This window comes from Bemisia tabaci, chromosome 10 (genome assembly GCF_918797505.1).
Source record: "Bemisia tabaci chromosome 10, PGI_BMITA_v3".
NCBI classification, from domain to species: domain Eukaryota; kingdom Metazoa; phylum Arthropoda; class Insecta; order Hemiptera; family Aleyrodidae; genus Bemisia; species Bemisia tabaci.
In genome coordinates, this window is record NC_092802.1 from 13,630,870 (window position 1) to 13,658,683 (window position 27,814).

The 27,814-nt window shown below is 40.4% G+C and overlaps 2 protein-coding genes across 3 annotated transcripts in view; both read right to left on the reverse strand.

The window, feature by feature from the left end:
* The window catches only part of LOC109044685 (atrial natriuretic peptide receptor 1), a 589,109-nt gene that overhangs the window by 533,199 nt on the left and 28,096 nt on the right, over positions 1 to 27,814 (reverse strand). The window lies entirely within an intron of this gene.
* LOC140225605 (uncharacterized) lies at positions 6,931 to 8,476 on the reverse strand. Its single transcript, XM_072305055.1, has one exon. The coding sequence runs from the start codon at positions 8,348 to 8,350 to the stop codon at positions 7,214 to 7,216; it is 1,137 nt and encodes a 378-aa protein (XP_072161156.1). The 5' UTR covers positions 8,351 to 8,476; the 3' UTR covers positions 6,931 to 7,213.

The window sequence follows — 27,814 nt, forward strand, 5'->3', positions numbered from 1 at the left end:
AAACACGACCGGCTTGAATTGATAAGAGTAATCATGTTAGGCTAATTACCACACGAAAGACGAATAGAAAACGCTATTCGAGAGGTTCAATTTTCCGAGACGAGGAAAAATTATTAGAGATTCTATAGACGTACGAAATCGACGCAATTTTGGACAAACAAGCGCAAAAATCTTGATCACCAGTGCATTAAAGTTGACTCGTAACGTGTAGGCAAATCAATTACCAGAACACTATTCACACAAGTGTGTAACGGTTAAAAATATTAGGGGGCTCTTCGGATTATTTTACACACAAATTTACAATTTCCAAACGGAATTCATTCAAGGAGTGAATCTTACACGTGCGAATCTCACGATCAATTTTTTCACAAATTTTGAATGCCGACACAGCTGGCAGCTGGCGTGTTTCACAGAGGTTCAACGACGACACTCGTACAAGTTTCGACGCTGCAGCAAATATGTTTTCACGTGTTTATTGGACGACGCTCGCTGACAAGTTTAAGCGAGTTTCAACACACACCGGTAAAGTTTTCACGTGTTTCGCGAGGCTTCACGACGGAACTCGCGGGTAAGTTTACGCGAGTTTCAATACACACCGGTAACGTTTTCACGTGTTTCGCGAGGCTTCACGACGGCACTCGCGGGTAAGTTTACGCGAGTTTCAACACACACCGGTAATGTTTTCACGAATTTCGCGGGGTTTAAACGACGACACACCGGGATGAATTCAGGCACGACGAACACAATAACTTGACGCGTGTTTCGCGGGGTTTAGGGGACGGCACACGGGGAGGGTTGACGCGTGTACGGACGTCGGAAAACACGCGGGCGGGAACGGCGCGGCGCCACACGTGGTACGCGCGACAGTGCCGAAACGTTTACTGATTGTCGCGGCGCGGCGTGGCGGAGCTATTGCCCTACATCGGCGCACAGCGCGTGAACGGCGCGGCGTGAACCTCAACCAGTCTCGATAACGCATGCCCCCGGCTGGGGGCGGGGGGACATGGGAGGGAGGGGCGGGGGGCCTGGGAGGGAGGCGGGGGAGCCGTGGTCAAGGCGAGCATGCTTCGACCGTTTCTTTCGCGTTCGCGCCGCGCTCGCAGGCCGAGCCTCCGACCTCTGTCGCATCCGAATCGTCCCTAATCGCCGAATCCCCTACGATCGGTGATGGTTCCACCAAAAATTTCAAAATTTTTAGCACATTTCTAGTGATATATGGATTGCATTTTGCAAAAAAGAACCAGGAGCATTACAATATTGCTAAGATTGTGCAGCTCCTTTTGTCTTGGAAGGTATACCAGATGGATTACATTTTGCAATAAGGAACCACCATTTCTGGCTCTCGCACAAAAGCACATATTTCAGTGGCGTGGCGTGAATTGCGATATATCGATTGTTGTGCCATTTAAACCTATGAAAAAAGATCGATTATCAGGGTGTTCGCAGCGAACACCTTAGTAATCGATTCTTTACCATAGCTTCAAATGGCGAGATATCGATAATCGATTATTCACGCCGCGCCACTGACATATTTGCATGGGAAACCAATGACATGTATGTTGTTTCTAAAATGTGCCAGAAATAGTGGTTCCTTGTTGCAAAATAAAGTCCAGATTATCTCCAAACAGTTTCTATGTAACTCGCTAAAAACTGTAAAAGGACAAAAATTACCATGCAAATTTCATATTTCTTCAGGATGTAAATCGTTATATTGCAGTGGGTAAAGTTGCACAATCTTAGCAACATTGCAATGCTCCTGGTTCCTTTTTGCAAAATACAATCCATATGAGGGGCTGAGATTTGATAATGACTTTTTTAAACTGCAAAATTGTTAAAGCAGCAGTCTCATATTTTCCGTGAAACAAGTGTTTTCATGGACAAGCCAGGAATAGAGTGCGTTGAGCAGATAGGAACCAAGCCACATCAGCTGTTGCGATTTATTAGGTTTAGGCAATTTCATGTTTTACAAGATAACGGGTTTGCGAATTTTTGCATTTTGTGCAAATTTCAGTGATCTTTTTGCATAGTACGAAACGAATGCAAGACATCCGCACAAATTAACGTTCTCTTGTAAAAAGTTAAATTGCCATAGATTTGAACTTGTTTGAACCATTAATTGAAACTTATGGTTTTTATGCTGGTATTGCACCAGGGGTTGGAGGACAAGGTGCATAAGTGCAATTTTTGGAAAAACCGGGATATTAGTGAGTTGAAGTAAAACTAGTCTGAACGCATACTGTGTGAAATATTCGCTTCCGAAGTCCAATTTTTCCGCAACAAAAAGTCAGTTTGAACTTTCTTTCCACCGTAAGGATCCGTTTGATTTCGAAACTTCAAACACGTATTTCTCAATATAGCAAAAACTGCACTTAACCGCCTTATCCTCCAGGCCCCTCAAATGTAACTAGTCTATTTCTGGCGCAATAACAGCATAGATACCATGAGTTTCAATTGATGGTTCAAATAAGTTCAAATCTATGGCAATTTAACTTTTTACAAGAGAGCGTTAGTTTGTGCGGATGCCTTGGAAAATTTGTTTCGTACTATGCAGAAGGTTCACTGAAATTTGCATAAAATGCAAAAAAATCGCAAACCCATTTTCTTGTAAAAAGTGCAATTTCCTAAACCTAAGAAATCGCAACAGCTGATATTAGTTACTCTATTCCTGGCTTGTCCATGCAAACACTTGTTTCACGGAAAAAATTAGACTGCTGCTTTAACAATTTTGCAGTGTAAAAAAGCGTCTCACATGTTTCAATGTAGATTTTACAATAAATGACAGCTAATTTAACCACCCCTGTGGTTAAATTAGCTTTTCACTACTGTAAACAGTACATTTGAAACATGTCAGATATATTTTTTAACAATTTAATTGCTAAATCAGCAATCTATTTTGTTTTCGTAAAATAAGTGTTATCATGGACAAACCAGAAATGGAGTGCGTTGAGCAGAGAGGAACCACGCCACACATCAGCTATTGCGAAATTTAACTAGGCGAATTCATTTTTTACACGAAAACGGTTGAGCAAATTTTTGGGCGAATATCAGTGAATTTTCCGCTTAGTACGAAACAAAGTTTTGAAGGAATCCGCTCAAACGTTCTCTTGTAAAAAATTAAACTGCCCAGTTTTTGGCAATAGCTGATGTGGCTCGGTTCCTTCCTGACAATGTATTTGCCCCCTATCTTTGCAAGGAGAGTTTGTCTTGATGTAGAGGTGGACTCTCAGGATAGCGTGGGATGTCCCCTCCATTTTGGCCTCAACTGTCAAATGCATATTAGCGCCTACAAGACAGAATGAATACTTCTCGCACTGCACCAAACGCAATGCGAGGGTTATTTGGATCGCATTTCGCAAAAATGAACCAGCGCAATTACAGTGTCGTAATAATGTTGCTTCTGCATAAGTATCTAAAAAATATCCCAGAAGAGCAAATGGTTTTTGCTTCCCTTCAAAAAATTGTAAATTTTAAAGGAAAACTATTCTGTAAACATTGCCACCAATCATCCGAAAAACTATCAGAGATCGTTGAGATCATTAAAAATCGACCAATTTTATTACACTCATATAAAAAAGGTAATACTCATTTTAATGTTAGGCGAGTGTTAGGCAAGCTAGCCGTAAGTGTTATCCCCAGCATACTTTCGTCGTTGCGTTTTGAATACTCAAGAATCTGCAAAAGTTTTCCTAGCGCTACGCTAAGTGCGCAAGGTCAAAATCAACGCTTTGATACAACTATTCGTACTCCATGGATGTCTGTGTTGTATATGCGAAAAAGTGAAGGCGTTTCTTACGCTCACGACAGTAAGGTGCTTACGGCACTAATGACAACGCCTTCAAGCAACTATTCGTACTCTATGGATGTCCGTATTGCATATGACAAATATTGAAGGGGCTTTACTTTTTTATCACGTTCGCAGTCTCAACGAGCGAAGATCGAGGGAGACTGCAGAATTGATGAAACAGCAGGGATGCAACCTTACACACTGTATGGATGATCATTGTTCATGGTGGTCAAAAAGGGAAATTCCTAGGTGAAGACAAATGAGTGAATATCCTAATGACATCAATATGTTTTTCACCAAAAGAACCGGAGATAGAGTGAGAAAAAGTGAGATTTTTCGAATAAATCACCAGTAAATCTGAAAATCAAGTTCAGAAATCAACCGCATCACAAAAAATTTGAATTCAGCTATGACGCCAGTATTTTAATGACTATGAATTGGACGTATTTCTGCCAAGCGGAACTATGTGCATTATAAGACAAGAGCCCTGAAATCCATAAAAATATATGCACAACAGAGCTCTAGTCATAATGCAGATAGTTCCGTTTGGTAGAAATACGTCCAATTATCTCCCACAACGACTTTGTGACCTCCAAGATTTAGAATGGATCGAATAAAATAGTTGCCACTGCTTATCTCAAATTCTTATTTCTGGAGCTCAAGTCTTTTTGAGATAGCCGATTCAATTCAGGAACAACTTAAATGTCATTAATTTCACCTTGGAGAAAGGTGATTTCATGGATAAGCCTAAAATAGTACTCATCTTAGATATTGAAAATATATGATCCTTTATGACAGAATAAGGGGCTTATACCGTCGTACGGACGTCATGACGTGAGCTCTGTTATGCATATATTCGTATGGGTTTAGGGGCTCATGTCTTGATGCACATAGTTCCGTTTGATAGAAATACGTTCGTAGTATGGAAGAATGCCGTATGAACCCTCAAACGTTGCCAAATATCCTTTCATAATGCATGAATTTTCGGAAAAGTTTATGAATATTTTTTTCCAAATTAGTACAGGAATTTCATCGTAATTTGATCAGAAGTGTCTGAAAATTACAAGAAAAAATATCCAATTTTTTTTTTCAAAAATACATTTTTTCTAAGAGGAAATTTCGCAGCTTCCGCATGTTCATACGGCGTTTTTCCATGACGCGGCAGAAAATTAGTCGAATTTTTAGGAAATTGCCATCATCACTGCTTCCTTCAGCGGCGCAGTTGCTCAAAGAAGTCTGCAGAATATCGATCAAACCCGTAACGTCACACTATTGTTCATCGCTACGCCCATACCCGCACCACGCCACACAGGCTATGGTAACGTTCCTTTGAGACTCGCGCGAGACATGCTGTCATGTTAAGGGAAGAACGTCGAATGAGCCTTGAATGCCTCCTTGATGTATCTCGAGCCTTCCTTATAAAATATTGATCTCTCGGAAAATTGTTAATGTTCATCATTGAAATTTTCTGATACTTCAGATCGAACTACGAATAATATGCTCTGCGAAACGAGAGAAGAAAAATCAACACGTGTCCGAGCAAATGTGTCTTAGATCATTGGAGACTTCTGCCGTGCTAAGGAAGAGCGCCGTATGAGCCTCCAGACGTTGCCAAGTTTCCTCCTATAAAAACCGAAATTACTAGAACATTGTGAATATTATTTTCCAAAAATTTCAGAAAATTTCGTACACAATTTAATCTAAAATATCTGACAGTCTCGAGGACAAATATGCATGAATGTTGTCAAAAATAAATGTTTTATCCAGGGAAATTTGGTAGCTCTCGAATATTCATACGGCGCTTTTCCTCAACACGGCAGACTTGGCAACGTCCCGCGGGACATACGGCGTTCTTCCTAAAGGTAAAGAATGGGCGGGAAGCGAGCGCGCGCCTCGGCTCAAGACGTCGCTCCTTCGACGTAAGGGCGTATCTGTATCCCCTTTTGAGACCCAGAAACCATGGATTTATATGGCGAACAGGGCTCACGTGGAAATCGAGATACATCCTTACGTCAGAGCAGCAACGAAGAGGGAATCAAGAATCATCATTGTTTCAGATGAGCAAATTTAAAAGCCATTCAGGCATTGACGACGTCTTCGTAGCGATCTTGCTTTTGCTCTCCTGTTCTCTCCTAATTACATCTTGTCGCTTGTGCCAACAAAAACCTTTTATCCTACGCGTGTAGCTATCGGGCAAACATCCTCCATCGTACGCCCCCCCCTCCCCGCAACATTTTCCTCGCGACGACTATTAATAGAATTTCGATGAAAGTTGATCGGCTTGTGACAGCGGTGTTGTCTGTTATGGGAAATCTGCATTCGCGATCGAAACTGACAATAGGACGTATTTATATTAAACGGAACTATGTGCATTAAGACATAAGCCCTGAGACCCATAAGAATATGTGTATGACAGGGCTCATGACATAATGCACATAGTTCCGTTTGATAGCAATACGTCCAATATGAGACGAGAGGCTCCTAATCCCACAAATTTTCTCATCATGCGATGTTCTACCTAGAGTCCCTTCATACCGAGAGTTCAGACAATGTGAATCCATTTCTGATTGGTTCCCGTATTTTAGGCCTTCACAGTGTCACGAACGGGAATAAAGATTACATTTCCACCAATTGCAAAGATTACAATCTGGAATGGACCGGGGAATTGCGGGTTTGGCAAGGAACACACGGAATGAGAGAAGGAACGGAGAAAGAAATTTGAGAATGGGCCGATCAAAGTTTACGAAAAACTTTCTATTTGTGTAATCTTTATTCCTGTTTCTGACATTCATGAGAGGGTGTTGTCTTAACTCTCATTATAAAGGGATTCTAGAAAGACATTGAACAGAAGTCCAAGTCACGGTAGAATACCGTGCTCGCTTCCGATTGGTGCCGGATGACGTCATTTGGTTTCGGCGCAAGACCAGGGCTTTTTAACTTTGCGGAAAGTTGCGATTTTTTAATTGCGTTTTCCTCGGTTTATGAGTTAATTTTTTGTGTCTGTAATGTGCGCATCAATTGCTCTATGCGTCTTTGATCTTTGTCAAAATATATTCGCAAGTCAAAATTGTGAGCCATCCTTAAAAAAAAAAAAAAATGTTTTGAAAAAGAAAAATAACCAGAACACGACAGAACAATCTCATACGGGGCAAAAATTGTATAGTTTTAATCTCTGTCTTTAAGGAACAAAAAGTGAATGGATGAAACAGATTCAGCCTCACCTTCTTCGCAAGTATAGAAAACCAAACAGAACAGACATCGTAACAGGCGTTTAGAAATCGTGACATTGGTATTCGATATTCATCTATTTCTAATCTTTGGCTTTTACAATCAGATGTGCTTAAAAGCGACGTTTATCATCTAATCATGTTTTATTTATTCGTTGAGCTAAGCGATTTCAATTTCCACCTGAAGGGACAGTTACCTGTCTCAATCACACTTATTTCTCCGGGGACTAACGACTGCCGATACGAATCCACAAGGAACGACACCCGGTGGTGAAAATCGTGATGCATCGATAATCGGGCAAACATCCACAAATCTTAATTCTGCGTTCACATCACACGGGATATCGCAAATTGTTGAGCTGCAAGGAGCGACATCTAGTGGTACGGGTGGTGGACTACACGTCTCTGGCGGTGGGATAGGAGCCTCCACAGGCGGCTCACATGCTTCGCACGGGGCACACGGGTCAGCACACGGTGGAGCGGGAACTTCAGGTGCAGATTTGCAGGGAGCGACATCTGGCGGCGGGGGACGTGAACCATTCTTCCACGGAGACGGCAAGGACAAACTTAAGGGATAGAGGCGTTCTGGTAAACAATCTCTCAGAGAACTTCTCCGGTTTCGATCCCAGAGGAAGTCCCTGAGGCTACAGGACTCCTTCCACTCGCAGGATTCCTTCCGGTCGCAGCATTCCTTCCGGTCGCAGGATTCCTTCCGGTCGCAGGATTCCTTCCGGTCGCAGCATTCCTTTCGGTCGCAGGATTCCTTCCGGTCGCAGCATTCCTTCCGGTCGCAGCATTCCTTCCGGTCGCAGCATTCCTTCCGGTCGCAGCATTCCTTCCGGTCGCAATATTCCTTTCGATCACAAGATTCCCGTCGGTCACAGAAATCATTTCTATCGTTGAATTTCCGTCTATCATAGCATTCTTTCCGGTCGCAGCAATCCCTCCAGTCACGAGAATCCCTCCTGTCACAAGATTCTCTTCGATCACAGGGTTCCTTAGGTTGATAGAAATATCTCTGGTCACAGCAACAACAAGGACAGCAACCCTGCGTGGGCCCTACAATCGATTCGTAGATGAATCTCGTTGTATCCGCGATTATTCTTCCTGCATTGGCAACTACTCCGTCCAGCCCATTCCAGAATGTCGGTGGACCATTCCTGTAGCAATAACTTGGCGGGGGTCCGGGACAAAAGGGATTGTTCGGACGAGAGGGATTGTTCGGTGCACATGGACTCGCACCGGACCAATCATGTCGCCTCCCGTCTCCCTCCGTGCAGTAAGGACGACTCGGTGGTAGAAAAACCAAGGCGAGAGTGAAAACCCGGGGAAATTTCATCTCGGCGACATGATTGAGCTAACATCTTCGACTGAGAAGCGCGGGCTTAAAAATTCGATTATTTATAGACGAATTGCCCGGAGTTTTTCCAGCACCTGAGTTTTTCTCTCTTTTGTTCCCCTCGGAGCTCATTTAGAGTGAGGAGTTTCGCTTTTGTTGACTGTTGTTCCATAACTAAGAACAAAAAAATCAACAAAGGTTTTGCTCGTTCGAAATTTGCAATCGGGTTATCTTAGAGACTGAGCTTTCTTTTCATAGGCTTGATCACGTAAACTTTTGGCGTATCGTCGCTACGAGTGAGTTGAAGCTCAGTTTTACGCTGGGAACTAGACACCGGTGACAGGTGTTTTGTTTAGACTTCGAAGAAAACGCGCACGCATTGTGATACTTACAACTAACTCTCTGCGGTAACAACAGTGCGGAGTCATCACAAGAGACCCAGAATGGGTATGTTTGAATATCACAGAGAATAAAGTCAATATTGCCGTGCCAAGGGGAAACGCCGCACAGTAGATCGAGTTATTTAGAGAGGTCGGACATGAAATTTCTGACTAAAACTGCAAATTTTAACGTTTATTTCGTTACATTTTAAATGTTAAGTAGTGTTTCAAAAAGTAAATTTCACGAGGGAAACAATGAAACCACTTTTAGAGCCTCAAAGATTTGTATGGACGGAGTTATAAGCGTTTAAAGCTCACAAATGTTGGCCAACTTCTTCTATGAACCATCAGGCGTTTTCAAAGTTCCTCCGAAAATGTGGCAAGTCATTTTTCCTAAAATATTGTTTCCTACTGCAAGTTTCCCTAATACTTTTTTCCTACTCGTTTTTTGTCCCATCACAGTTAGGCCTACGAGTGAGATGTCCTACCGGCTTTTTTCCTAGAGGCATTTGTCCTAAATTCAATTTTAAAGAAACAACATGGGTACCTCACAAGTTAATGTTGTGGCCGCATGCCTACAAGTAGTTTCACCCTCAAGGAGCTTCACCCTCTTCCTTGTATTGAGGGTATAGAAGACTCAAATTGTGCTGTCTCCCGTTCACGCGCTTATATTCGGCTCGCTGAGGAAATTTTACACTTTCTGAAACATTTTTTTCTGCTCTACTCATGTTTACGTTTCAATTATTATCAGATTATCGGCAGGGCCGGATTTAGGGGGTGGCTACATGGGCCGCGGCCCATGGCGGCAAATCTAGGGAGCGGCAAATGTTGCAATTTTTTTTTAAATACAGGTATAAAAAAATCGAATTCCGAAAAAAATAATACAAACGAGAGAAGGCGACAAAATCTCTCATTTCCTGAGAGTATAGTAATTTATAATTTTGTCGTCTTTCGGTGATACACAAGACAGCACCTTCAATAACTCGAGTTAAGAGAGAAACCAAACCCTCAATTTGGCCTAGAGCAGCGCGGCGCAGATAGAGCAATGATGACGAGAACTTGAGATGAATAAGAGAAGCCCTCGGCGCGGCGGTCGGCATGTAAAGCATATAAGCGCCTACAAGACTGCATGAATACTTCACGCATTGCGTCAAACACATTGCGGTCAGCTAGGCGCGGCGGAAGTTAAAATTGTTAAACCACATTTATGTTTGTTCTTTCATATTTTTTTTTGTTAATTTCTTATATATGGAAGGTCTTGTCCACACAGAGATAGGTTTACGAAACTTAACTTTCGCGTCAAGTTCCGTGAAATTTTGCTAGTAGTGTTGACAGGGCTTTCGCAAGAAATGTGTCCAACACGAGTAAACGCGTCTTATGCACCCCTTCCCCTCCGGTACGTTCACTTCATGATTTTTTTTAATGTTTCAAAACGAATGAGAAGGGGGCGGCAAATAGGCGGCCCGTGAGTGGCAAATAGGTAAGTCCGGCCCTGATTATTGGGACAAACACCCTTAGGAAAAAAGCCAGTGGGACGTCTTACTCGTAGAATTTACTGTGATGGGACAAACAACGAGTAGGAAAACATTACTAGGAAAACCTGATGTAGGAAACAAAAATTTAGGAAAAATGGCCTAGCTCCTCCGAAAAATTACATAAAGGAAAATTGGTGTATATTTCACTTCCGATTTTTCGGAGGATTCTGCACGTAATTTTATTTAGAAAATGTGAAAATTGTAAGGCAAAATATTCATAACACTCTTCAAAAATTAAAATTTTCTGAGAGGAAGTTTGGGAACTTTCGAATGCTCATACTGCGTTTTTACTTACCACGGCAGAATATGGGAAAAATAACTATCGTAAAATCGATAATTTGCTGGGTGCATATTATGAGTATACCTTCCCGACGAAAGGGAATAACACCGAAATTTAATGTTCCTCGTCACAGCAGTTTATTTCGTCGAGGATATTACTTCCAGACAGGCAGTAATATCCTCAAAAGTATTTCACCGCATTCTTATCCAGCTCCCACACCCGAATGCACATGGACATGGTTTCCTTCAAATGCAAGTTTGAGCAAATAATCAGCATTACGCTGATTACGACTACAATTGCCTACACGACACCACTATCCTGAAAGTTCTCAAAGGAAATGCCGCGCCGCGTTCTTCCGTGAATGACGCACTTCATGATAAAACTAGGGAAAAATCGTCTTATTGTAGTTTGCAACGTTTCGAATTTCCTGGTGCATGCATTTGATAATTTTGGAAGAAAATACCTGGTTGTAATTGCACGACATATAGCGTAATTTTACCCTATTTTCTGGGAAAATACACTGGAAAAAAAACACATTGGATCTAGAGTCCAGACTCTTGAAAACATCGACAAGAAAAAATACTCTTGATTCAATCGGATTTTTGCTTAGATCAAAACGAAATCCGCTTAAATTAAGAAGCCTGGTTCTTGATTTTTGCTAGATTCTGATTGAATCAAGAGTACTTTTTCGTGTAGATGTTTTTAAGAATCTGGACTCTAGATCCAATGTGTTTTTTCTCCAGCGTACTAGAAATAATCCCTCCCCATTGATGAGCATTGATGATGTCATTTCGAATCACAGGGTCAACTCACCCGCTGACCGAGGTCCAACAATTTTTGTCCGGTCCTTGGGCTATAATCTCAAAATTGATTTCAATGGTTTAAGCTCATAGATTAGCAAAAATTAATCAGTTCCGCCATAAAAGCAAATTTCTACGTGTAAAATTTGGCGTTTGAACGGATCTTATCTTGTTACTAATTAGCAAGTTTAAGCCATTATAACGCGATTCTGCTATAAGCGCAACTGACCTGTTTCAAAGAGTCAATTCACCCGCTGCGTGGAGATAAAAACTTTATTATTCCTCTGCAAATGCGCGGTTTTTCTCACGGAGCTTAGCTATTCCCTCATGGTATCAAGCTTTTCAAACTTTTTTTTTTTAGTATCTCCATCGATATATGCGGAAACGACAAGCAACTCTCACGAGAGCTGCGGCGCGGCGCTGTGGAATTACTCGAGACCATGCAAGGCAGCGTTTCATGAAATTTTCATTCAATTCGAAAGCTTTTAAAACTCGACCCTTTACCCTCGGCCGCACCCCCATACGACACTAGCTTTAGGCTTTTACCGCGGATAATATCGAGCAGATGCTTCTTTAACCGTTTTTTTTTTCGAGGCTCCCCTTAAACACCATGGAATCTTGAATATTTTATGGCTCCAAATCCTGAATGGACGAGAGAAGTTTAACCACATTCATGCTATGAATAATTTGACGATATTGGGATGCACCGCTTTTAAGCCCGATGATTTTGTGAAATCTGCCAGTCGCAAATGGAAGTTTCTTGTGGTATACTTGCATACTTTAATACAACGTACATATTGCTTACTTTAGGTAAAATGGGAGTAAATTATGTTTCATTTGTCAGCTCATACTGACAGATCATTGGCAAAATCAGCACACGGATTAAAATTTCCTGTTGATCCAACAGCAATAATGAATGAGTCCCGGGCAAGAATTCTCGTTTTGTCAACAATCTTCTTGTTTTCAACAGTATTTCTGCTGCTTCAAGGAGACATCCTGTCACTTTGGGCAAGAGTTTGATACTGAGAGTTTGGGTTGTGTATATCACTTGTAGTGTTTGTCCGATAGGCAAGATTTTTATACAACATAAAGAAGTGGTAGCTCCATTAGACTAATATTTCAGCACGTATGATGTTTTTAGGCTAACTCGGAAATTGAACTCAAAATGGTAATGTGCGAGGCCCCTATATCAAATCAACATGAGTAAGCTATGAGCAGGCACGGGCATAATGCAGCTCTTCTCGTTTGATTTTCATTTGAGTTTTCAAATTCTACATGGAGAATATGTCGGGGTAAATTGTAGTAAAAATACCCACAGTTGTTAAATTTAAGCGCTGCGGGATATAAATATCAACTCAGAATAATTGTATGAATACGGCGCCCCGTGAACGACATGCTACTTAGAGGCGCCCATCTTTTAGGCACCCAACGCCTAATTTAAACGCTTTTTTCATGACAAAATTTCCCAAGACATTATCTAACCAAGGTCGTAAAATCTTATCGGAGGGTCAGTAAAATCTATCGGCGCCTAAATTCCTCAAAATTTTACCGATCGAACCGAATCGCGACCGAAATAAACCAACCGCGGCGCCACCGCGGGAAAAACGGTGGCGTGCCATAAAGTTCAATACGGCGGCCCGCTCATAAACTCCTAATTTGGCGCGTCAAAATCTCAAAAATAGATTGATCTTTTGCGTAAACAATCCCGACCCTTTTTTGGAGGCGCCCGTTCCAGAAGACCAGGTGCGGCTAAAACTTAAAATCCGACTCGAAACTGCTGTTGTTCGGATAAAAATAGCCCGAGTGGGAAGTGTTTTTGCCGCGGATTATAGTCGCCGCTGGTTCGCCCAGGATTATATCAACGCAAGGACGAACTGGTCGTATTCGCGCGAAAAGGAAGAATCCAAACGTGAATTAAATCAAAAGGAGCTAGGTATGCGTGGGGTCAGTGGCGAGGCGTGAATGGTCGATTATCGATATTTCCCAATGGAGATGTTGCATGTGTGAGGGATTTGCGATTCGACTATTGATTCTTATGTAAAAGTTTGCGAGAAACACGATGGTGCCACTGGTTTTCTCTGAAATCATCTCCCAAGCTCAAAAAAAGCTCTCAAGTTGAGGCCAAAATGCAGGGGATATCCCATCCTACCCTGAGAGTCCACCTCTACATCAAAACAAACTCTCCATTCATAGATAGGGAGCAAATACATCAGCAGGGTTGCCACCTCATTTGGGGACTCCAAAACTGAAAACACGGCAACCCTGCTAATGTATCTGCTCCCTATCTTTGCATGAAAAGTTTGTTTTGATGTAGAGGTGGACTCTCAGGGTAGGGTGGGATATCCCCTCCATTTTGGCCTCACTTTGAGAGCTTTTTTTGAGCTTGGGAGATGATTTCAGATAAAACCAGTGGCATCATCGTGTTTCTCGCGAACTTTTACATAAAAATCAACGGTCAAATCGCAAATCCCTCACAGATGCAACATTTCCATTGAAACTATGCTGAAGAATCGATTGTTAAGGTATATTCGTTGCAAACACCCTGTTAAACAATCCTTTGGCATCGGTTTAAATGGCAGACCAATCGATATATCGCAAAGCACGCCACGCCACTAGTGGGAGTATGCGTGCTACTTAATTCCTTTGGATTCAGTTCATTTGCACATAGTTCCTTTTAGCATGGCTCCGTCAAACTATTCCATCGGCCACGCATCGCGTACCAAGCTTTGAGCTTGCATCCGCTGCACTGGATTTTCGGTGACCCTATAATTAGATGAGTCGTTTAATGGAGATGTGGAATAATCCATGGGAATAGAAACGCACGCACGCTGATTGAATTAATAGTCTGATGGTAGTTGCCAAACTTTCGTACCCCGTCAAAGAGTGGGAAATAGTCAGGTGGATCATCCAAAAATTGCCGAGTTTTTGTTTCCCCCAAATTTAACCCCTCCACCCTCCGTGTCAACCCTCATTTCCCCCTACGTCAGGCCCTCTCTCACCCTCCCTTAATCTCCTATAAAGGACTCCTATAACGAATGATAAGTTCGGTGAACTTATTACAGTTGATCATTACAAATGAAAAGAAAGCGTTTACGTAGCAGTCATACACGGAAAAACGATATAGTGCTGAGCACTAACTGTTTCGATCAAATGGAGCCAGCTATGACAGTACTGCTGATACCTACCATTTGTAGGGCTGGACCCTAAAGTTTAAGGGCTCGATCACCACAACTCCCATACTATTTGGCTTCATTTGATCTGAATAGTTAGTGCTCAGCGCTATATGGTTTTTTCCGTGTACGCTGATAAACATATTAGTATTCTAGTGTTACTTTTGGTTCACATAGGAAGTGAAAAATGTGACCAACCCAAATTTTTTGTTAGTTTTGGTACAGTTTGCGGTAAATTCATCATATAAAACAATGGAGACACTAGGAAACCCCAGAGACAACCGAATGCTTAGGTTATTTTGTGTTTCACTTCCCGTGTTAACCAAACTTTTGTGCCGCACTCAGAATGCGGCTCGAAATTTTTTTCACGCCGGCCATTCGCTCAGAGTAAATCATTGATTTTTAACAGTGTACGAATGCCTTCATTTAGCCGCGTATGCAATTTCCTACAGTGTTGCACGAATGTTTGCCTATTCTGGCCCGTGAAAGGAGAACTCTAGTACCACCGTCAAAGGGCACGAAACGTGTATCGGCGGTATTATCAGGACAGACCTGTTGCTTGCCTGTTATTACGCCGAGGTCTCAACACTCGGCGCCCCGGAGTGTCTCGGAATAAGTCGCCGTGCCAAACATCAAACCGTATCACCGTCTTGTCGTCGTCGTTAAACTTTCAGAAACTTCCAGGTGTCCTTCAGAAAGTCGAAACTAATTTAATTAGCGGGAACAACGGGAAAGCTGCCAGGAAAAGTTGAGCGTCGTCAAAAAAAGCCATTCCGTACACGCGATATAAGTTTTTAGCCAGACCGAGTTTAGCTAAGAGGTAAAAACTTTCCCGGCTCGAGTCGGAAACCTCTTAAGTGCCGTTTAATTCCTCACTTAAATAAGCGATTTTATAAACGGGTCCGTGGGATCGGTTCCTTCTGCTGCGTTCGGTCCATTTCTTTGTTAGTGCACGGTGACCAAGAATTAAGCCGTCAGACTGTACTTAGAGTCCCTTTATACTGATAGTCAAGACAAAGTGAATCCATTCCTGATTGGTTCTCGTATTTTAGGCCTCTACATTGTCACAAACGGGAATAAACATTACATTTTCACCGATTGCAAAGATTATAATGTAGAATGGACGGGTAATGACGGGTTCGACAAGGAACAAACGGAATGAGAGAAGGAACGGAGAGAAGAATTTGAGAATGAGCCGATCAAAGATTACGAAACACTGCCAATTTGTGTAATCTTCATTCCCGTTTGTGACTCCATGAGGGGAGGGGGGGGGGGTTGTCTTGACTCTCAGTATAAAGGGACTCTAACTGTACTGCTATGCCAAGGAAAAATGTCGTATAAACATTCAAGTGTTGCCAAATTTCCACTGAGAAATCACGCATTTTTGGAAAAATTTGTAAATATTTGTTTTCCGATTTTTCAGAGAATTTTGTTCGTAATTCGATCTAAATAGTCCAAAAATTTCAAGGTAAATGTTTCATAACTTTCCTCAAAAATAAACGTTTTAGCGGTGGAAATTTGGCAACTTTCGAATGTTCATACGGCATTTTTCCTCACAACACGGTTGTGCATGTGCAGGACCCTATACTCTACGGGTCTGTAAGACCCTTTTCGTCTCCGTGACGTTTTCCCCTGGGAAAAATTGGCGATAAGGCGTGCGTTTCAAAATACCCTAGGAATTATTATTGCCGGCTAAAGGAGGCTACAGAAAATCATATAGCTGGCTGTAGAATGCGGAGAAAATCATACGGCCGGGCTATACGAAGCGATAAAAAATTATGCAGCCGGGCTATAGTTCCCATCGCCGGGCTTTACACTTTATCGCTTGGCTATTGCTTTCTCGCCATCGATTATAATAGGTTAATAGAAATTCGTGTGCTTTGGAAATTATTAAGTTTGATACGGAACCACCTTTACATTTACAAAACACACATTATATTTTCTTTACTACATATTTTTTTTCATCAATTAAAATGGGAACAATCCATACATGATGTGCAAACATTTCAAAATCATGAGTTGAATAACGCTGACTCCGCCAGATTAAATATTAGAGCCTAACACAAAGCGGAGCGGCGACGCACTGGCGCCTACAAACCGAACAGGGATACTTCACGCATTTCGCAACGCATGAAGTATCCCTGTTAGGTTTGTAGGCGCCAATGCGCGTTTAGCGCTGGCTGCCCGCCTGCCGCGCCGAAGCGTGCCACGGCGCTTGAAGCAACTATTTCTTACCCGAGGTATTGCACAGTATTATACGAAATTGAAGGCGCTCTATAATATATTAGGAATGGCAGGCATCCTTCAGAAGTACGGAGCTTTCCTCGCAAAATACATCAAGATACTACGGCCCAAAAAGAAAGCAGTAGTCCAAAAACGCACTAAGTCCTAGCATCCGTAATTAGTAACGTTTAGCATACACTTTATCGCTTGGCTGTTGCTTAGTCGTCATCGGCTATAAAAGGCTATAAGAAATTGTCTAGCCGGCTATATAAGCCATTGGAAAACTTACAGCCGGCTCTAGGTCTATGGTATTTTGGAACACAGATTCTACTGCCAATTTTTACCAGGGTCCTCAGAAAAAAGGCCCTCAACCTCAAATTTTTGGGAGAATTTCTGAGTTATGGTGACGGATTCACACCAAAAATCTTAAAAATGGACACCCTCCTCCCCTAAAACTTTTACAGCTGAATGCACCCGCAAACTAAAAAATATTGAAAACTAAAATAAAAAGGGATTTCCGAGGCTCAGAGATGAGGCGAAGTATTTTACCCTGAGATGACTTGATAGCTTTGACTTGATATTTTAATATTTTTGAGGCTACGAATTGACTCAACGCTAAAAATACAGGTAGTGGTTTTTTCCCATGAGTTTTGATCCAGAAACATTGCCAAAATTCAGAAAAAACCGAGATTTTTCCAAATATTTTGGAGCAGTAGGGGGTGTAGTTTTGACTGGTACTACAGCTTTGAAAACTACTTCATAGTAGCTTTATATTGAAACTTCAGGATCATTTAACGATTTGAAATGAAATAAAATTTCATTTACAGCAAGAATATGGAAAATGCATTTACTCGTACATGCACAGTTTTCTGGACACACGAATATACTTGAAAAAAGAAAGGATAAATTAATTGAATTGACCAGTTTCCGAAAGTGATAAAAATAGCTTTTTAACATATCCGTCACTGGAGCTGAGAACGAGTGGGACTTTTCAGTTTCAGCGGTTAATGAATTCAGGAGCACGGACAACACAAACTTCTCATTAATGCTAACGTGCTAAGGAAAAACGCTGTATGAACATTCGAGAGTTGCCAAATTTTCTCCGATAAAACGTTTATTTTGAAAGGAAGTCATGCATATATTTCTATGAAAATTTCAGATATTTTAAATTAAACTGCTAACAAAGTTGTCTGACAAATTGGAATACAAATATTCATAACTTTCCGAGTAAATTCGTATTTTATCAAAGGAGATTTGGCAATGTCTGGTGGCCCATACGGCGTTCTTCCTTAGCAAGGCAGAATGAGTAAGCTAGACAATTTTTGAATGAGTTCGCTGACGTGTTCTTGAACTTCTGATGAAGACACGGGGTCATCCTCCGTGTAATCTGCAGCGTCGCTTAACGCTTTTCCCAAACAATGCACCGCTCAAACTTCAGAATCTAAAAACCCAATCAGTTTGTAAGGTTCCAATCCCGTCGGAAGTAAAATGGTAATGTTGAAGTTTACTTTTATGTGTATAGGACTTAATACAATAAATTATTTTATTTTTATTTTTAGGTGCATAATTATCAAGAATCGTGAACATTAGAATTGGCGTATTCAATGCACTTCTAAGAGTTCGGTCACAGAGCGTCGCCCCTCCCAAGTAGCAGTGATCGCGATAAATAGCGATTCTATCGGTTGATTATCGCGATTATATCGGTGGCAATTTATCGCAATATTATCGAATGAAAATTGCGACTTATGGCGATTAAATCGCTATACATCGCAATTTTTTGTTCGATAAAATCGCGATCAATTTTCGTCGATAGAATCGAGATTGAATCGCCATATATCGCGATTTTTGTTTCGATAATATCGCGATAAATTGCCGGGCAATAAAATCGCGATTATATTGCAACAAGATCGAGGATAATCGCTTAGATGTTGATGATCCTAGCGATTTTATTGCCGATAAAATCGCAATATATCGCGATTTTTCCGTTGATAAATGCTACTTGGGCTCTGACGTAAAGGCGTATTTCGAATTCCACGTGAGTTTTGTTCTCCGTATGACAGTTTTCTTTCCGGGGGGTTTGCTCATGTGGGAATCGAGAGACGCTCTCCCGTCAAAGGAGTGACGACAAACTGAAAATTCGATAGCTACAATCGAATACATCGGGGAATGATCTGAAAAGTTCGACCGACGTGCCACTTAATAATAAGTTCTACAATGTGGACCAAATTAATGTTGTTCCAACCTATCTGCTGTTTGCACGATTAGACTTTGAACTTTGAGCTTTTAATTCAGTGTATAAATTTACTCCCACTTCCTAAGTCAATAATTGTCTCCATCCAAATGCACATCCCTTCGCCTGAACTTCGTTGACCAGCGTAAGTTATAGCTAGCTGAAGCTCCGAGACAGTAAATTAGAGAATCCGCACTGCACTGCTAATTTCCCGATAGCATAAAAGTTACTTTCGGAAGTCATTAATCAGGTTTGTCTAATGGTGACTAACGACAAAATAGTTGAACAATTGGACACATTTATGCTGAAAGGAACTACGTCACATGCAACCCCTATGCTTTTAGTTCCTTTTAGCATATTAATACGTCTAAGTAATTGATTCAACAATCTTATAATCTAATTTGCAAAACCTCGCTTAACAAAATACTCATGCATCGAGACTTTTATCAGTCGACCAATGAGGTGAATTTTATTTGAATTTTCGTTTAACCCTCTTTGACATGAATTAATTCTGGGTTCTAGATCCTGGGAAACACAAATCTATGTTGTAGTTTTCATAATATAGAGTCTCAAATTTTGTTGTGTTCATTTGCGCCTGTCATTCGCGTTTCAAGAATCAAACTAGGTATCGCTGCTTTCTCGGGTATCGTGGTATGGTAAGGCCAACTGGAGGGATCAAGTATACCAAAGGATACAAGGGAGACTAGTATGGTACGGGCAAAAGGAATCCAAATATTATTCCGGCATAATTTATTACATGTGTATCGTTATATTCTGCAGCTGAAAAGTGGGGCACAGTATGCATGTTTAGGTTCAGTCCTGTTCCACCTCGTAAATCTGCCAAATCCGGCTTCAAGGCCCCTACATCTTCCGAGAGCTTCTAAAGCTCGTATTATTTAAGCGGCAGGAAAAGAGAATTTAAGTTCTCTACGCAACACCTGTTAGTTGGTATACTCGGTTGCGGTTATTCAAAATTACAAAGAGCAGTAACCGTAAAATTCGCGGCATTACTGAACAGTTTCCCGGAGTTTTTCTCTCAGTCGTCGATAAAAATTGCGCGTTGTAGCCTCTAATTGACTTTCCAACTTGTGGCAATCGCAGGAACCATACTTATTGAGTTATTTTCGAAGATAAATAGCTTTTTCCTCCCTGGAAAAAATGAGGGATCGTGAGTATGTCCTCGCGATTTTCTTATGAACTTTACCAATAAACTGCCGTACTAACGCCGGCTAGAAACGCCTTAATGAGCCTCCAGATGTTGCCATATCTCTTTCAATAAAGAATAAATTTACTGTAAAAATGGTGGATATCTTTCCTCAAAAATGTCAGACTATTTCGTTTGCAATTTAATCTAAAGATCTGAAAATTTCAAGGAAAAATATTCATAACTTTTCTCAAAATTAAATATTTCATGGGTGGAAATTTGGCAACTCTCGAATGTACATACGGCGTTCTTCCTTAGTACGGCAGAAAGAGGGTAACTCAGTTTGAATAACTCTTGTCCGCAGTATTCGTCGTCTCCTGAACGAAGGATTGTAACTTCGTACCAAGGTTGCGAAATTGACTGAAACAATTGGTTTATTTTACAAAGTTGTACTTGAGCAATTTTTGTCAAAAAATAATTTGGTTTTTGCACGAAATCTGGGTAAAAATCAATGAAATGTTCAGTTAGGAATACGGAGGACTCTTAAAGTTATTATGGCATTTTCGAGAGAAAATTTGACAACATTGAAAAGAAGTTACATTCTTTCGTGAGAGAAACAACGTATAGATCCACAATCTGAATTTTGCAAAAAGGAACCAAGAGCATATTCCAATGTTTCTGAGATTGTGCGACTTTTTACTCACTCGCACCCCTTGTCTTACCATGCAAATATAGACTGATTATCGAAGCAAATATCTTCACTCCCAATAAACTATAAATCATCAGTCTTTCCAGACTGATTTTTTTTTATTTATTTATTTATTTATTTTATTTTTTTTGTACCACCTATAAATTACCATCAAACGGTTAATGCCTCGGAAACATTCACAATCACAATGCAGAAGAGAGCTCATCGACCCTGAGGCAAATTTTCTAACATATTTTCGGTTGATATTATTTCCGTGCAGAAGGCTCCTTCAAAACTTCAGCTAGGCAATATGATGTAATCTGATATTGACACTAGAGGTTTCCTAACTAAAATATGCGCATCTTGAGCGAGCCTGTTCACAAGAAAGAAATTTCATTGAAGAGAATTACATGATGATCTTATCAAAAGGAGGAAGTGAGTTTTACATTCCGTGATCTCTTTTTACCTTTTTAGCTTCGAAGGAAAATTGCGCTGATGGAGCACTTCGTTGAGCGTTTCAAAAAAAAATTGTTTGTCACTCGGAAAAACGCAGCATGCCCCTCTGTTTTTGCTACCTCCAGAAAAGGGACAGGTAGAAAAAGGAGTAGGTGAATCGGTGGGAAGTGAGGGGCTAGGGCGAGGAGGAGGAGGATTAAAAAAAGAAGAGGAAACGGAAAAAGAAGAAGATGACGGGAAGCGAGGAAAGTGTGCTGCGGAAATGATTTATCAAGTTCGATGCGTTGATTGCTTGAAAACGGGTGCAGACGTATTTTATCTTCGTGGAGGGGCCTGTTAAAATGTCAGTTAGATTAAATCCTTAAATTCGAAATCACTCTTAGAAAAGGCTGTTGTTTTCTTTTCATCTTGAAATATGCAAATAGATTCGGGGTTTATTGGATGTCGTTTTTCGTTGTCTATAATGCCTTGACATTTTTCATTCAGAATCTTTAATTGAGAAGGATATGTAACAACACCCGTTTTTTTGTGCTATTTTTTTTTCGTTTTTATTTTTTTTTTTAAATAAGAAAAAAACAGAAATAAGGTATGCAATTCTTTGTCGACCTTTATATAGCCTTTAAATTCATTCACAATCTGTGATACTTTTTTTTTTCGTTATTTTTTCCGCTGCACAGAGGAGCGAACTAATACAAGAGGTCGGACATGAATTTTTTGGCGAAAATTTCAAATTTTTGTTTTTTTTGTCACAAATTCAATTTCAAAGGGTATTCCTGAAAATTTCACAAAAAATCACTGTGCAACAAAAAAAATGACAAAAATGTCTCCCGTACGAGATAAAGTGATTCTTATGTATTTTGAGGCGCTGAATCCGAATATGACCTCCGTTTTTTCCCATCACCCTCCGGTTTTCCGGAAAAGTCGATTTTACCGGAAAAATGGCCATTTTTGGGCATTTTTGGTGTTTTTGCGACTATTACCCCCTGCAGAATGTAGGTAAAATTTTTCTCCGGTACGAGAAACGGCTAATCGATGTATTTTGAGCCGCTGAGTCCGAAAATGACCTCCGTTTATTCCCATCACCCTCCAGTTTTTCGGAAAAGCGACTTTTCCCCCGGAAAATGAGCAAATTTGAAGTATATTTGTCATGCATGCAATTTATTTGTATAAATTTTTCTGGACCCGTGGTACAGTCATTCTTATGTATTTTAAGCCGCTGAATCCGAATATGACCTCGGTTTTTTTCCATCACCCCCCAATTTTCCGGCAAAGTCGATTTTTCCGGGCCTAAATTTGTGAATAAGCTTTCCCGGACTCAAAGAGGATCAAAAATATATTTTAAACGTGTCCGCGACGTGCGATACATCGATTCTTATGTATTTTGACTCGCTGAACCCGAATATGATCTTGGATTTTTCCGATCACCCACGATTTTCCCGGAAAATTGATTTTCCTTGGAAAACTACCTTTTTCGGTGTTTTTTGGACGATTTTCCTGTTGTGAGGAGTCTAAGAAATTTTCTGAGATCCTCTCTAGGTCTCTTCTGCTAAATTAAGAGCAGCTGAATCCAAATTTGACCTCTATTCATCTCTGACAACCCCCCGTTTTCTAGAAAGTCCGATTTTTCAGGGAAAAAAGCTTTTCCGAAACCGTCCCCACCTCCAGGGAAATTTGAAAATTTTTCCGCACGTGTGATACATCGATTCTTATGTAATTTGAGCTGGAAAACCCGAATATGACCTCAGAAATTCGTTATCACCCACCATTTTTACGTTAAAACTCGATTTTCTGGGAAAATTTCGGAAATATACCAAAAAACACGTTCACCAAGAAAAATCTACTTTTCCGACAAAATGGAGGATGATGGGAAAAATTTGAGGTCATATTCTGATTTAGCATCTGAAACTACATAGGAATCTCCCCTTCACGGATACAGGATAATTATTTAAATAAAGAATTGCATGCGAGACTAAAATAAGTCAATTTCACTCAGTCTCCCGCAAAAAGTGTCTTTTTTACAAAACTGAGGGCTCATAGAAAAAAATAGAGGCCATTTCCGTACTCAGGGACTCACAATACCTGATGTACAATCTAATTTGTAGCTAAGAACAATCTTACGCACATTCCACAAGGAGCAACAGTCGCAGAAACACCGTAAATGGTCAAAAATACCCATTTTTCCCAAGCGATCGAGTTTTACGTAAAAATGGTGGGTGATAACGAATTTCTGAGGTCATATTCGGGTTTTCCAGCTCAAATTACATAAGAATCGATGTATCACACGTGCGGAAAAATTTTCAAATTTCCCTGGAGGTGGGGACGGTTCGGAAAAGCTTTTTTCCCTGAAAAATCGGACTTTCTAGAAAACGGGGGGTTGTCAGAGATGAATAGAGGTCAAATTTGGATTCAGCTGCTCTTAATTTAGCAGAAGAGACCTAGAGAGGATCTCAGAAAATTTCTTAGACTCCTCACAACAGGAAAATCGTCCAAAAAACACCGAAAAAGGTAGTTTTCCAAGGAAAATCAATTTTCCGGGAAAATCGTGGGTGATCGGAAAAATCCAAGATCATATTCGGGTTCAGCGAGTCAAAATACATAAGAATCGATGTATCGCACGTCGCGGACACGTTTAAAATATATTTTTGATCCTCTTTGAGTCCGGGAAAGCTTATTCACAAATTTAGGCCCGGAAAAAATCGACTTTGCCGGAAAATTGGGGGGTGATGGAAAAAAAACCGAGGTCATATTCGGATTCAGCGGCTTAAAATACATATAGAATGACTGTACCACGGGTCCAGAAAAATTTATACAAATAAATTGCATGCATGACAAATATACTTCAATTTGCTCATTTTCCGGGGGAAAAGTCGCTTTTCCGAAAAAACTGGAGGGTGATGGGAAAAAACGGAGGTCATTTTCGGACTCAGCGGCTCAAAATACATCGGATTAGCCGTTTCTCGTACCGGAGAAAAATTTTACCTACATTCTGCAGGGGGTAATAGTCGCAAAAACACCAAAAATGCCCAAAAATGGCCATTTTTCCGGGTTAAAATCGACTTTTCCGGAAAACCGGAGGGTGATGGGAAAAAACGGAGGTCATATTCGGATTCAGCGCCTCAAAATACATAAGAATCACTTTATCTCGTACGGGAGACATTTTTGTCATTTTTTTTGTTGCACAGTGAAATCAATGGAGCCGCTCTTAAAATTTTTTGTCACATATTTTCGAAAGTAAAACCTTTCAAAATTTCTAGATTTTGTCCAACTAATCTTACTGACTTGGTCCAGTGTGCGCCGCGCGTCAAGAGGAGCCTCTTGTCGAGTTTTTCAATAAAACAAGAGACCTCCAGAGATAAAATATGTTTTCTTTTGGTCCCTGCGTTTTCCTTTCAATTTTAAAGAAAATAAATGAGTCGATGGGAGTAAAGTCGTGCGTTTCCAATAGATGTATTTTGTTCTACATGACAACTCTCGTATCAATCGTATTTTGTTTGGATATCACTTAATGTTTAGGGGCGTGTCCTATTTTAATTCCTTTATTTTTTGCACAATCTGGCAAAGTTTTTGCAACATTGTTAAGGAACGATCGCAACGCTCTCGGAGCAAGTTACGACGAAGTGTAACATTTGTTAACAAGATTTCTGACCTCGGCGTTCTAGCTTCTCCTCTCTCATTGGTTACAAAAAAGTGATGCAAATAACACAAAATATGTAACAGAAAAGACCTGTTGCGGCAAACAAAATACGACTTAAATGTCCTTCTTTCAGTGTTTTACCCAGAACATCAGTTTAATGTTTTTAGGAAACCCGAAGGACAGTATTGCAAAAAAAGAGCAATTTTTGTCTTGGTCCTTGGGAAAAACATTTTAGAGGGCTGCATACAGTGTGGAACCGTGTGTTTCGCAATATCCTCTAAAATTAAATTAATACAAAGAAGTGAAAATTTTGAAACAACGCATCATCATATTACATGTCTTGTAATCGATGGACGCCTAACAAAGAGACAAGATCGGGAATCTTGTTATCTAGGTATAAGTTTAGTCAGAAACGACGTTAATTTCTGCGCCTTAATTGATTTTTAAGAATGTCCGAAATTTTGCCAGTATATAGAGCAAAATATGCCGTTTCAACGGAATCATTCAGTTTATTTGATTTGGATTAGTAGTTTTTGTGTTTTAACTCATTTCGAAATTTTGGTCATGTCTTCGGTCACACGCCTAGACAGTAGTCAATGACGAGGCAGGAAAAAGGCAGTTATATATTTCCGTTTAAAAAGAGCCTTAGAGATATGCTGATGTTACGGAATATCGTTGGACAAGTTAAGTATCTCGGGTGCACATAAATTCCGGAAGAAAAATCCACGTCAGGACCATCTCGATACTCATAGAGTTACCGGAGCTCAATAAATTCCGGTGGTTGCCAAACGTTGCAAATATTCACACTTCTTTCTTCTGAAAACCAACTCGAACATTGTTGTTATAATATTACGATTTTTTCATCGGCTTATTCTTCGAAGGGTTGTTTTGTCAATAAAACACAGGGATCACTCGCGGAGAAAACAGAATCGATTTTACATTGATCATGATAGATCCAGGTCAAGCGTACTTTTCTACTTGTTATCACAATGTTACATTTGCGGGAACAATTATATCAATTTTTGTACCATTGCAGCATTATTAATAGGACTGACATTTTTGTTTTAAGAAAAGAATAACGTTGTAATTAAGATTTAGACAGGGAGCTTTGCCCCTGGAATCTGCAATGAACACTGTGAGAACAACAATTCTTTATTTTCAGAGCATTAGTTAAGTCAAGAGATATATTTCAACTTGATAATATAATGTTTTTTTTTGCTCTTTCTTTTTGGCTCACGTTTGCAACGAAAAAATTCACACACTACTTCAAATTACCAATACATCTTATGCTTTTTTCCTTTCTTTTGGGCGCTTCTGGGTACCAGATGCGCCCTTTCCCAACCGTTCGACTCCCCCGATGTAACATGTACTATACTACATGCCCTTTTGCCTTATGGGTAATGACGCCATTCTGGTACACCCGGGAAAATTGGATTTTTTTCTGCATCTGGTATTCGTAAAAGTTTTCGTGAAATGTTTTGCTTTTAAGCATAACAATCTCGCACGGACGTATTACCTGGTTAAGTATTTTAGGGCCTCCTTATGCTTTAAATACTTATATCCGAGGCAGTACTTTCAGATCGATTTGAAAATATTACGAACAGTCACGTGATCTCTTCATTTTAGTGACGTATTACTGTGCTACTTTGTGATTGGTTCATTTTCTTGGCGCAGCATCGACACGTCAGCTGTTTGCGGCATTGAGCGGAAGGTTTAAGGTTATGTCATGGACCAAGAGAATGAATAAGGACCCCCAACTTCAGTAGGTAGCGGAGACATTAGCGCTGCCTGGCCATGCCCTACCTCGCGGCGTCGCGACGCCGTTGTCCGCTAGATCGCGTTGGACGCACCACTTTAGAGGTTCCGCCGCTCTTTCCCGTCGTCTGATTTACAGTGCATCCTTTAGGTTTCCATTCACACCAGCTCAAATTCATCACAAAGTGCTTGTGGAAAGTTTCAGATCTTCGCGGTCGATCTGATGTTTCGAAGGGTTTAGCGGTTAAAGAATCCCACTTAAAATTCCATCTCCGTCAGTCTTCGGGTGCATAAGTTGGTAGTAATATGCTTTGCCAAAGAAGCGCCCTCCAACGCTTGGGCGTTGGAACTGCTTGTTTTGTGTTGTTTCACATACAGTGGCCGTTGTGGACTTTAGCACATCTTTGCAAGTGCTAAAAAGTTAATAACCGTCTAAATTTTACTCAATGTGTATTTTTTAACACCGTTTTAGACTAAAACGCAGCGTTCCCGTCACTAAAAAATTAATTATTCTGCAAGTTTCAACAACGTTTGAATTTTCAGTGTTATTTTTCGATCACAAGTTTTCGTTTTCATAAACATTTGGCTGAAAAGTATTTACGTTTAAAACGATCGTTTTAAATAAAAAAAAACGTGTAACTGAGCGACACAACCATTTGTATAAAAGTTCGTTACGTTAGGGGAAATATTTGTTTCGAATGAAAATGTTTATAAAACGGCATTTCAGCGCATTTACTCTGCATTCTAAAATAAGGAGCTACTATTCCTGACTCATACATACAAGTAAAATGAATAAAAAAATTTATTTTTTTTATTTATTTTTTTTTTTAGTTTTTTTTTTTACCAATTTCACTATGTAACACCGTTTGCTGGTTTTTATTTTAATTTCTTTTTTATTTTTAATTCTATTTTAGCAGTTGATAATGGTGCCGTAAGGTACCAAAACGTCCTGCCTTTGTATTTTGTATTTTAGCCTTGTTTCCGCTTTTTCCTGTGTTTTCGATTGTCATTTCCGTTTCGGGCTGCTTTTACATTATCTTTATTTTTCACTAAAATGAATAAACTAATGGCACATACGTTGTTCCTAAAATGAGCGAGAAATAATAGTTCCATATTGCAAAATGAAATCCATTTGGGGCTGAGCCAGGCAACGCCACGTACCCAGGCTC